Genomic DNA, 13,370 nt, shown 5'->3' with positions numbered 1-13,370 from the left:
TTTTCAAATGTAAAGTTTCTCTTCCAGTAAGCAAACAGTTCATAAAATACAATGATTTGAATAAAAAAGAGGTGACAGCTGGCAAGTTCGTCACAATTACTGCAGAAGAAGGTGGCACAAGAAGAGTATTGGAGAAAGATTTCCCTAGCATTTGAGACAAATATTTCATATACTCTCCAGGGTGTAGTAAAGAGCACACACAAAATTACAAATGTAGACAAACAAGGCACTGCGTGACATATAGCTAGTGGTAAAACCAAACCAACATCACTTGATTCAGTAAAGTAGAGGAGGTTGACAGTAATCAAGAAATGCTCAAAGGGGAAAGAAACAATATTTCAGAAAAGAGAGAAATATGGTCAACCCAAACACTAGACACATGACCTCAGACACTGCAGGAGCATTACCTTTCATTTCTTTAATGCAAGATCTCTTGTAAGACCTCTCAGAATATTGTCTGATCTTTCAATGACATTCCTTTATTTTTATTAAAACCTACCAACCCAAAGGCAGAATGATGGAAGTCCAGTATGACATTTTCCCTTACTTTTCTGTAAGCTTTGCCACTCAGACATAGTTAGAAGTGACATAATACATGGGATAAAACAAAAGGTTTATCAAAAATGGCAGTTCCTAAGTTCAAGGTGGGGGATACAGCACAAACATTTCACACAGTACTTGCTTTATAGAAATAAGAGAAAACTATTACAAGCTATCTTTAACAGGGTAAGCAATTTAATCTGTTTGATTATTAACTTATAAAATGTTTTATGTTGTATTCAAATTTTAATGTAAAGGACACAGTTATATACAAAATAATTTTCTGATCCTTAGATTTGATCCACTTTATGATATTTCAGCAATCCTGAAACTGTCTTTTATTGCTTACCATTTCCACTGAAGAACCAGCATTCTTGCTTTTCCAAATGGGTGTTTTCTGCAGAGAATTATACTTTTCATTCCATGAACTGGATAAACTTCCCTCTGTTGTGAAAAAATGTCATAATTACACATATACATGTGTGTTATAATATAACTACAATCCAAGAGCTAGTATGACACCATCAACTACTACTACATTTTTGTTACTTGCAAATCTTTGAGTTTATTTACAAATGGATTTTAAATTCTCTAATTTTTATCAAAGTGTTCTGAACTCTAATTAAAAAAAACATTAGTACAAGGAAAAACATGAAAAAAAATTTTTTACTCCTGACAACATTCAGATTTCTTGATACCTCCTTTTCCACCATCAGTTACTCCCACAGCCAGCTAAACACAAAGCTAGACAGCTGTACTGTGGCTGTAACTGCAACTTGGAGGAGCTAAAGCTCTGCAAGAGCTTACTGAAGTCTGGTTCTAAAAAATTGCTAACTGGGTGCTCACATACAAGTAAGTAAAATTATACTCTATTAGTTACAATGTATTCAACAGAGCATGCTTTCTTGCTTCTGGAACAGAAGCCTTGTAATACATAAAGAAACATTTATTGTTGGGCAATATCATCCCAGAATAGTATTGGTTGGAACAAAATCAGAGCGGTTGTCCCCAAGGGTAACCTTACACTAGGCATCTGTTACTGACCCCCAGACCAAGATGATGTGACCAATGAAGCAATATTTGTATCAATCAGGCAAGCTTTAAGTCAACAAAAAGTGGCCCTTATGGTAGACTAGCTACCCAGGCATTTGTTGGAAGAGCTACACTTCAGCTCAACTAACACCAATCAAGTTCCTTGAATATGTAGAATACTGCTTCCTCACACAAGTGTTGCATGTGCCAACCAGGCACAGCTGGACTTACTACTCACTAACCAAGAAAACTTGCTTGGTTACTGACAGACTTGGCTGCACTGACCACAGTATTGTAGAGTTTGTGATATTGCTGAGCATAATGAAGGTTAAGTCAAGAACAAAGGTTTTAGATTTTAAAAGAGCAAACTTCAGCTCCCTTGGGCCCCATTTGGAAGGGATCCCATGGGAAGCTTCCATGGAGCGTAAGGAAGACGCTGGGAGTTTTTCAAGAACATTCTCCTAATTAACCAATACCAGTGACAAGTAGGTTGGCACTGGGACTATTGCTCTTTAACATCTTTGCCAGACACGGACACTACTTGTCACTGTTCTTGGACATCAAGATGTTGACCACTACTCATATAAGTATTCTGAATTTTATATAAATATTAGGAATATTTCAAAGAAGAATATATAAGAAACAGAATTTTTATTTAGGCCACAACATACTGACATAAAACACAAGGAGACTGAAATTCCTTCCCAAGGTAAATTCTGACATATTTACAGGTCTTGCTAAGAATCCTTCTCCTGTCTCATCTTCAATAGAGGAAAAATTGCCTCAAGCTTCTCATCAAACCTAATGCCTAGGCAGTACTTTGAAATTAAAAACACATTTCAGGAATTTCACTTGGAAGAGCAGTGTCAAAATACACATCAACACATATAGTTAGCTTCAGCCACTAAGGATTATTAATCTAAAGAACATACACAATAAAACAACATTTCAACAAAAAACCTCCTTCAGTGCTATTTTATTGCATTTCCTGAATCTAGAAATTACATATGAAAGTCAGACTGGGTACAAGTAAATTACACATTAATTGCTTACCTTTCAAGCTCACAAGTGCTTTCGCTGAAGAACCTGCAAAAATGATCAAAAGTTCACATAAATCATAAGCTATTTTAAACCATATAACCTATACAGAGTCTTCTAAGTTAGTTCTTATGGAGGAAGTAGAATTGTAGTAATAAATGTTTCACAGCTAAATGAGTGAATCCTCTGTGTCCTGTGCCCTTCATGGCACTAAGTATAGCATTATATATTATCCAGTAGATCTTGAAAGCATATATTCATGTTTTGTTTTTTTCCTTTAATTTCAAATCTACAAAACAGCCCCAGATGCCAAGCACTTTTGTTAAACACAGCAAATTCTGAACAAGCTTTAAATCTACATACTTCCATACAGATGCATGTTTGGTGCAGCTGCAAATGTATTATACAACTGACAAGGAGACATTAACACTTTAAAAAAATCATTTCTACCAATCCAGAATTCTTCAATGTCAAAAATTTACACAAAAGCACTAGTTTATGTTCTGTAAGTCTGGTTCACAAGTACAGAGATGGATAGTTCATTGCCCCCCACTGGAACCTCTTTAATTCATAAAGGCAGCAGACTGAGATACTATAAATGCAGACTGGATTCTTAGTTTGCTTGAACTACTGAAACTGGGGCCAGAAAAGACAAATTTGGGTCTGAATGGTGCCTTCAAGTTCTGGAATTATCAGATGTCTCTAAGAATTTGAAGCAATTACACTATATTTCTGCATGAAAATGCTTCAACAGATTCATGCTTTCCTCTCAAATTTATTTTTCTCTTTCTCTTTATTTTTCCAGTTATGTTCCAGCATTGCAAGCAGTCCTTGCATTGAACCCTCTTCTTCTTCTCATTTTCCCTGCTCTCTCCCTTCAGCTTCTCTTAAGAACAGCTGTTCTAAAAACATTTCCAACTCCAAAGGTCTGGTAATCCCTTTTCACAAGAAACTGAACTGTATTTAGGTCCTAATACCATAAACTTCACAGTGACAGATATCCTTGACACTATGAGGATGCATTCCAATGAGTATCACAGAGCCAAAAAATGAACGTCCCCTTTATAGGAGAACAGAGTATTTTGGTTTGGGGTGCTCTGTTGAAGAGAATACAGGTGCAGCAATGGCAAAAACACCCAAGGTACTTATTTTTTCAGCATACTATTTTTGTTTCTGATCCACAGTGAATTCAGCTCTTGTAAGCAAGTTGTCACAGGATTATTTTTTTTTTTTAATTTCCTACTAATAATCAGATACTACACACTGTGCTTGCATACAGGGATGCCCTGTTATCAGCCAAGAATGCTGTTCTTAAAATTAACAGGAAGGACTAGCAGGCCCTCCTAAGTAACATAAGGGACAGTGAGAAATGCATGCAGGAATTAATAAATTAAGAACAGTTTAAGAACATGAGGAAAATACACATCATAGGGGAAGAAGATGCAGAAGCAGAGTCATCAGGAGTGTCAAATGAAGGAGATGCTGGCTTTTCAGAACTGATCACTATTCCAAAAGATCTAGGGCATTTCATCTGTAAGACCGAATGTAAAATCATCATCCACTTTATCTGACCATCTCACTCAAGTGAATCAGGTTCAACCAATTAAGTCATGGGTGAGTAGACCAACAACTGAAATGAAACAACTTGGAAAGAGGCAACAAATCTTATATATTTTAAAAAATCTTTATATTGGGGTTGATGTCATTCTCATAGCTGAAATTGCCAAGATCCTTTACTAACCATTAAGCTGATGGGTCTGCAGAGCAGGGCAGTAGATGAAGTGAGGGACAGCAGAATGTTACTGTGCTACCTTCTGGCTTCATAATACTACCACTCCAAAACAGCATTAGTTGCCAGGGACTTTTCCACATAGGACAGTTAACCCACAACAGATGCATGCTAGAATAAGGCTGCTCATTTCTTTTCACTTAACCTGCAACTAAAGAAATGTAACTGGAAAAGGGCAGCTTTATTTAAGAATACAAGTTCCAAGTTAAACTAAATTATTTTAATGTAACAAGATGCAAAAAACTATTAACACCAATGCTTCTGTAGCTTAAAGCATTAGAATACATGTAGGATATAAAAATTACAAACACCCATACACTTAATTTTACCTTAAAGGCAATATAATATGACAGATGAGTTTTCTTGTCAATTTCTTCTATATTCATTTTAGGGACTACCTGCAACACCACCAAACTTCAAGGAATATGGTACATCTCCCTACTTTTTCCATTTAGTTTAACTACATACTTCCAGGGCCACAAACTGAGAAACTAGGATAATCATCTAAGCAACAATGTGTTACAATAAAAAGTAACTGACATTTAATACAATAAAAGCATTTCAAAGCTATAAAAATTGCAAAGTAACTCAGGGTAGATTAAGTTTATTAAACCAAACAAAATTTTTAGTTTAAATTATTAGCCCAGCCTCACATTAAATGGCAGTAGTTTTATACACTCCTGTTCTGAACAACAAATATATAATCACTGGCAGTCTTTTTAACCAGCACTCTAATTATAAACTTGAATCTGTAAGTAGAACAAACACACATGCTTGAATATTAACATCTGTTATGACAATGACACAGATGTCATTTCTACAAATATCAAATACTTAAAAGATAAATGGGTGGAAAGGAAGAAATAAGGCCTATTACAACCAGAATCTACTTCCCAGCTCCTCCAGGTTCAGCAAAATATGGATGTGACTTTCTTTATACTAAATACACAACCTCAACCTAGGAAGGAAATACAAGCCAGCTCACCACATCAGTGGTTCAGAAATTAGAAGGCCTGCTTGCAGTAGCTTACATTGGCATATTATTCCAATGCAAACTCCATGATTGGCTCAGTTTCATCTTAGTATCCTACCGAGTAATGCTTTGTGTAGGTTTTTAGTAAATTAATTACTGGAACACAGTGTTCTCACTTGCCTAGGTCTGAAAAAATCAGGAAAGGATTCAGAAGAGAGCTTGAAGAAAGATTTGAAGATCTAAAAACATACCTTATTGTGAGAAAGTCAAGACACTCCAGTCTTGTTCTTCTCAAAGAAGATCAAGATTTGCACTGATCATAAGTATTTACAAAGGAAGATAATTCAGAGAGTAAATAGTTCTGCAACCTTCTTTTACAAGGAAAGGCATGACTAGACCCTTTTGTCAAAAAATTGTATTGGGTAAGTCCAGGTTAACAATGAATGTTAAGTGTAACAGATTTCCTATAGCTATACTAAGAAAGGGCATGTTGGGCTCCCTACCATTCAAAGTCTTTAAATCGAATTTACCTGTATTTTAAAGAGAAATCTATAGCTAAAAAGGAAACATGGATTCTTCAGAAATTCCAAACACAAGTATAATAGCATGCTTAATGAAGAATGTAAGTTGGTTATAATGGCCTTTTCTGGCCCTAGAAAAAACACACCTGTGAAATGGGTGTGCAGTAAAAATAACTGTGTTCTAGATTGAGGCATTTAAAAGTATGATAACAGGAAGCTCATTAAGCAACTAGAAGTCAGGACTAATTATATTTATGTGTTTTATAACACTTGCAAGAAGTGATCTGCAGGAAGTCCACATAAAAATAACTTTGAAAAAAATAAATCAACACCAAAATAACCTCCAGTCTACTAAGTTTAGCACAATAAGCACCCTGATGTTTTCATGCTAGGCTAGCTAGAAGACTGGTTGGCTGCTGATTTGTTATCTGGCTGATGGACAGGTCCCCAAGACCTGAGCCAACACCCTCTCTGGACCTGGTTTCCACCAGGAATTTCTCCTCTAGCCCCAGCCTCCTTTCCCCAGCACTGAGGAGCACGTACAGAGGATTAACATAAAAAGAACCATACACAACCTCTGAATGTTCTGCAAGCAGTATGAAAAGACTTCACAAGGAACTCAGATGGTGTGCCCTCCAAAAAGTATTTTTGATGTGGACATGGACTTTGAAGGATGAGGAAAAAAAAGCACAAAATCTTCTCTCCTTTTCAAAAATTAAAGTTGGGTTTAAGTTTAAAAAATAAGCATCAATTCCATCCCCTCATTAAAACATACCACACAAAAGAGGTGGAATATGACTGCAATTCAATACAGGCAGTTGTAGATAGCCTGGTATATATTTTTAGTACTCAAGTGAAGCAAATCAGTTTAAATACAGCTTGTCAACAGTTGATTTTAAAATTTAAAACAGAAACACAAACACATTACATTTGTGAAAGTGTTTTCATACTTTCTTTGTAATTAATTTGTAACAGCTGATTACAATTTTGAATAAAAAGGTTAGAAGCAACCAAAGGGATGTTCCATAACTACGGATTTGACTAATGTAAAAAAGGAGTATATATAAATCAATATAGAAAATTCTATTATCCACTTAAGCAATTACATAATGTAAAACCTTTCCTCTCCAGATTGTTACACAGGTGAGCAGCTTAACATTCATGACTACCTCAAAAACCTTTGTAATTAAACTACATCACCAGCACTAAAAATGGCATGATGGAGGAAAATAATTGAGAAGAAGGAAAAAACACAAGACTTTATTACAGATCAAGTCACTAACCCTCCAAGAGATCATTCATCCACACAAGCACAGTATAAGTTGTTTCAGCAGAGGAAACATCTCAGAAAATTTGCCATTGAAAGGATAGATTATTCAGGAAAGCTTGGAAAACATGCATCAGAGGAAAAAGTGGCTTTGGGTAGCTTGTTGAGGCCCCCCCAGAACTCTGGGCTTGTTGAAGAGGTAAATAAATAAATGAACAATAACTTTTCACTTAAAGCATGAATGAGTATTTCCCTCATGTCATGAGCCTACGAATAAACTGACATTTGTGTACTTCCAAATCCTAATTTAACTACTAGATGGAAGTCAGTTTTTCAGCTATGTGAACTCTCTTACAGGACTTGTGCAGACAGTAAGCACAATACCAAAGCCCCCTTTTTTAAACACTGCATTCTCACAATGGACAATATGCTGATACCATAGTAACACAAAAGTGGATACTATTTAGCAGCCACAAACTAACCCTGAGCCTTCTCACAAATGCTGTAATTTCATATAGTTCTAGTGACTTTTTGCCTCAAATGTCCAGAGCACAGTGGTACTAGGCTCACAGCACCTTTGGACTGGAAAATGATAGTAGCAATAGGTATTCCTCATCCTTTCTCTAGCCATCCAAGAGCACTGGCTATGCAGAAGCAGGGTGCCTGTGAACCACAGCATAAGATTGCGCTAGGGGTAAAAACAATTTCTGCAGGAAGTGCTGCCCTTATGCTGCAGTCTCCATCCATAGCGTAAAAGGCAATGCAGAAAGATCCTTGTTCTGCTTTCCCTTCTTCTGCCTGTCCTAAAACACAAGCCCCTAGAAGCATTTACCACCGATGTCTCCAAAAATATGATATTCAACAATATACTGTTTTCGGTATTTGTACTGTAAAAAGTTAACATTTTGACACCCATCACTAGTACAGTCTGGCTTCTTTCTGTGACTCACTTGCCACTTGTTTGTCTATCTACAGCACAGAAACACTGTGCCCAGATGCAACTCAGTAGTTCACTCCTGACAAGCAGCCCCATACTGACGGCAATTTAGTTAATTAAGCATGCTTCGACTTCTACCAAAAATGGCATCTCCCACTTCTACAGAGCTGTTTCCAGGCATTCTCGCTTGCACAAAAGAACACATCAAGATCCAGCTCTTGTCTCTGCTGTGCTAGAAGAGCTGTGCCTCTAGCACGACTAGGACAGGTTTTTAGCCACATTTTCACATGTTGTCTGTTTTGTTAAAAGTCTTACTTCAGCTTTAGTGTGTGCGCTTTATAACTGAGTAATCCACAAATAAGATTACTATGACTAGCAGCAAAAGTCAGGGCAGCATTATGCACACTCCAATACAATAATCAACTGCTTTCCTCTGCTGAGACAGAGATAGCCAGCCATCTCACCTGCAGAAGTAAAACTGCCCATCACCTAACCTCCACTGCAAAATTAACAGGTGGTGAGGAAGAGGGGGGAATGTATTCACTAAACTTAGCCACTCATCAGGCACCAACACAACAGTCTGAAGAAACCAATTTTGTCTCCAAGATATAAATCAAATTATTATAAGTACTTCTGCAGTTGGGACCCTCAATATTCTGGAATTTCTCAGGTAGAGGATTTGCCACAAAACTGCTCTTTCTTCACAACACTTTGCTCCATCCTAGGTTACTATACTCCTCCCTCTCCATTGGCAACAATAGTCAGAAAAGGCCTGAACTACAAGAAATGCAGGTAAACTTATGCACTGACATCATCTTCATTTTGTTAAGTTGTTAGTGTGAACCCTCCTATCCATGTCAAAAGGAGAGACTGTCAGCTTTAGAATGGGACAAAAGTAAGTTTAGCAGAAAAAAAAAAAAAGAGTACATATTGTAAGAGACAACTATGAACATCACATTTATCTAATTCCTGGGCTAAGGAATATTCACTGGCCAACTGCAATACAGTACTTGCCATAGGGCAAGTAGGTGCTACCAGAATACTCCAGGACAAACTCCACTTAATCAGATTCTCTATTTGAAAGTGAAACTGCATAGTTCTTACCATCACCAAGAATGCTGTGCTCACTTACAGCTCTTATGTGAAAATTAAGTTCTGGTCTTCTACTTTACTATAAAATATGCAGGAGAAAATTCACAAGAGCATATATATATATATATATATATATGAAAGTCTGGTAGTCATGAACTATTATAACTTTTTTAGCAACTTATTTTTACATCATCATGGAAGAGTCCAAAACCAATTTTGCAATGCTTACAGTTATTATCCCTTATAAATTAAGTTGCAAACTAAAAGCCACATTAGGTCAGTATTATATCAATTAGAACTAAGTTTATACCTTCATTTTAAGTATAGGAACAGAAATGAAAGAACTCTCTGTGGTGACTGCTACAGTGTAATTTGAAAACATCCACTCCACTAAAATTGCAAAGAATAGGAATAGAAACACAAGGCAAACCCTCTGAAACTCTGACTGAGACACACACCCTTCTCTAGTAAATGTTACAAGCAAAGCAATGGACCTGTCAAATGTTACTCATGCCACTGTAGGCGATATAAAGGCGGCCAAAAGATGAAAAATTTATTTTTCACACTTTGTGTTATCTTGAAACACATGGTGTCTTCTCTGGAAGATGGGCAAGGAAAATCAGGAACAATAACTTAAACACTGTCCATTATAGTGAAGAAGGAAATTAGATCAAATAAGGAATAAAATGCTGCTAATTATTAATTACATTTATCTCAGTTGGTCCATGACTTATATTAATCAGATTCTAATATGGTACAGCATTACATGACTGAGGTGTACTAAACTGAGACTGTCAGTTCTATCCTAAATTTACAATGACCCTTCATAAATCTGTTTGATTAAAAGAATGACACCAGCCATGTAGGGATATTGACCATTTTCTTTCCTGAGAGTTGTTGGAGCTGTAATGAAGATCAACATACTGCCATCAAAAATAAGAGTTCAAGTTACTTCTCTCTCATAATCTTATAAAGAATAGTTGATATGTTCATGAGTTTACCTAGTGATGCACAAAACAGTGTCACCAAATATATGTCTACTCTCATGCATGTATGTTTACTAAAACTACTAGATGCCTCAGTTTAACTTGGCATGTATTAATAGTTTCATCTAAAGTTTTACAATGCTTTAGGTAAAACCAATTCTGCTAGAGCTGTACATAGAACAACAGATAGTAACAGATGCTGAAAGAAATGTAAAGCTTCTAGCATGTTCCACAAGTAAATATTCTTTTTAAGTAGCAGTCATAATAACTTTGAAAAATAAATGGTTATTAGTGTATATATTTTCCTAAATTGCTAAATAATTTAGTAAAAACTCAGAGTAATTTTCTATGAGGGCTTAAAACCACTAAATTGAAACACTGTCAAAATTCAACTACATCATGACTATTGCCAATTTAATCTACAAGGCTACAGAGTGAAGCCATCAAGGAAAAAAACCCCTTCATTAATTCCTTTTTGTGTTCTTATCAAGTGATTTACAATGGATTTCACATACGGATCAATACAAGAAAATCTCCATGGAAAGAAAATAAAATTCTTTTTCCCCTCAGAAGAGTTGAGCCCATACTACCTACACATGGCAGAGACTTTTCTCTACCAATCTTACTCTACTGTGCAAGTCACTTCCAATAAGAGATATCGCTCTCCACCGAACTCGTGAATGTACAGACGTATATCTAAGCAATACCTTCACACTGGCTCAATACTTCCCACCTCTTTCATTCTTTGCACCTTGTGTACCCTTCTCTGTGATGAAAGCCACTTCAGACAAATTGCCTCATACAACATCCATCCTTTTTTCTGTCATCCTCTAGATCTCCCTTGGTTAGACACAGTCTTCAGCAATAAGTATTAACCTTAAAGCAATGATTATGAGAGCTTGATAGATATCAGTTGCAGATTTGATGGTCTTCTCTGTCCTGTGGTTTCTCAAACTGAGAATCACTACTGCTGCTTAGTGTATCACTAGAAGCAAAAGGAGTAATAGGAGCAAGATAGAAGTACAAAAAAGGATAAAAACATTACTTTTTAAAAAAAACAGTATCATCCCACTCTGTTCTGTCACTGATAATTAACAAGAAATCCTTGATTTTTTTCTTCCAGGAAGCAGCTTATGTGTCTTGCGGTACATGGTCATGACTAATCTAGAATCCACAGTACACAGAAAATGTCCCACCACTAACTTCCAGTGCTGCTAAAGAGCACAAAGAAAATACGTAAGAACACGACCAGTTTCTCCTCTATGTGCCCGTACTGCCCTTCGTGCTCTCTGTCTCTGACATACAACTACCTTCAATTATTAACTTGTAAAACTGGGTATTACTAAGTTCTATTGCATTCTTTGTAAGAAGACATATCGATGTAGTGCATAGACACATTTGACATTAAATAATGCTCTCTTCTATAATACAAAAGTACCTTGTGCACAAATCCATATATACAGCAGTGTGTGCATATTTCTCATTTAAGTTTTAACTTAATACTCACATATGTTGAACATTTACACACACCCTGTGTAGCTGTAGAAGTATGCATGCAAGCATGTATTTTTGTTCTGTCTTCATCTGATTTTCATCTACTGACACATGATCTTTGAACTCTTCCCTCTGCGTCTATCAGTGCCCCATAGATGCAGTATGTATAGCCCTGTCGTTCTTCAAGTCCCTCAGAAGTTCTCACACTGTACACAACACACGCTATGAATACCTAGGTTCTTCTTTAACTCCTAGGACGACAGGTAGAAGAGCACCAGGTTACTCGGCCCTTCCCCTGCACCGCGCTCACCCCTACAGCCAGGACAGGCTGTCAGGTGTACCCCGCATACTCCTTCACACCTTCCCCTCCACGCCCCAAGTCCCGGCTTCCGCGCCCCCGCACCGCGCCGCGCCCGGCAGGTGACGCCGGCCATCCCCGCCGCCTCACTCGGGCGGGGCAGGGTATCCAGCCTCGGCACCCTCGAGGTCAACGGGGGTCGCACCCTCGGGAGGAAGCTCATCGCCCTCCGCCCTCCCCACGCCAACAAACGGGGCACGGCTTCGCACCGGAGGGGCAGCGGCAGGGAAAAGGAAGGAGGTGGCGGAGGGGTGGGGAGGCGGGAGACGGAGGGGGAGAGGGGGGGAGAGGCTGGGCCGGCCCGGTTGCCAGGGAGGAAGCTCCTGCTCCGGCCCTGCACAGCGCCCACGACGAATAGGAGGGAGGCGGGCTAGAGGCAGGGCGCAGCGCGTGTGTCCCGCAGAGAACAGGGGAGGGGGAGGCGGAGGCGAGCAGGGGGTGAACGGGGCGCTACTCACTCTCATCAGGCAGCTGATCGAGCTCCGCCATCTTGAACGAGCCGCGCCGCTTTTTCAAAGGCTGCCTAGCGCGGTGCATTCTGGGGGAGGAGAAGGGGGACTGCGCAAGGCGGTGCTGCCGTGAGGGGATGGCGCGAGCGGGAGGGCGGGCGCGTGCGTCCGTCCGTACGTGGGGAGGGTACCGGGTAAAGCGTGTGGGGCAGAGCGGAGGCGCCGGGAGGAGGCGGAGGAGGGTGCGTCCTGCCCGGGCTGCTTCAGGGCGGTGGAAGGAGCGACAAAGTACGTCACGGAGCCCGTAGGGTCCATCCAAGGGCCTGCCGTAGACTGGCACGATGACGGCGGCTGTCACTTGGTCCCAAGTGACGATTCACCCGACCCTTTAGACATGCATGTTACACCCATCTTCCTTCACTAAACGATTGTTAAAAATGACCGAGACTCAATATTCTGATAATGGCCTTAATTTAATTAATAAAATTGCAACAAGCAAAACAGCGCTGGGTGCATGGGGAGTCTCCGCTCCACTCACACGCACGACCCCTAAAACTCTGGAATTACCTCTTACTGATTACAGTTCTATGCATATTCAAAAGAAGGTGGGTTGACGTACATATTCATAGCATAACATCATATCATTATAATATTTATGATAGGCGGAGTCTGGGCGGAGTCCTCTTTTGGGGAGATATCCGGGGGTCGTCAGGGGGTCTTTGGATGAAGTAAGAGGTCTTCCTCAAGCTTGAACTTTTTACCTTTCTCGATTTCACTGACTTTATTATATTGTTACAAGGTGATATCAGACCCTAGCCATAGTTAGCCTTGGCAGTGTCTTGTTTTAAGAACAGGACCTACACTGTTAATTATCTTCGAGACAGAAGTTAGCCT

At 38.9% G+C, this 13,370-nt stretch overlaps 1 protein-coding gene across 1 annotated transcript in view; it reads right to left on the bottom strand.

The window, feature by feature from the left end:
• Positions 1-12,579, bottom strand: part of LIN9 (lin-9 DREAM MuvB core complex component) — a 46,990-nt gene extending 34,411 nt beyond the window's left edge. The window contains exons 1-3 of the mRNA XM_008501137.2: positions 12,486-12,579; positions 2,626-2,658; positions 890-984 (exon numbers count right to left, since the gene is read on the bottom strand). Coding sequence (XP_008499359.1) covers positions 890-984; positions 2,626-2,658; positions 12,486-12,564 — 207 coding nt within the window. The 5' untranslated portion in view covers positions 12,565-12,579. The remainder of the gene's footprint in view (positions 1-889; positions 985-2,625; positions 2,659-12,485) is intronic.
• Between the last annotated feature and the right edge of the window lie 791 nt (positions 12,580-13,370).

The sequence above is a fragment of the Calypte anna genome, chromosome 3 (assembly GCF_003957555.1).
Source record: "Calypte anna isolate BGI_N300 chromosome 3, bCalAnn1_v1.p, whole genome shotgun sequence".
In the NCBI taxonomy this organism is placed as follows: domain Eukaryota; kingdom Metazoa; phylum Chordata; class Aves; order Apodiformes; family Trochilidae; genus Calypte; species Calypte anna.
The sequence above is the reverse complement of the archived record's forward strand: the minus strand, read 5'-3'. Positions and strand labels throughout refer to the sequence as shown.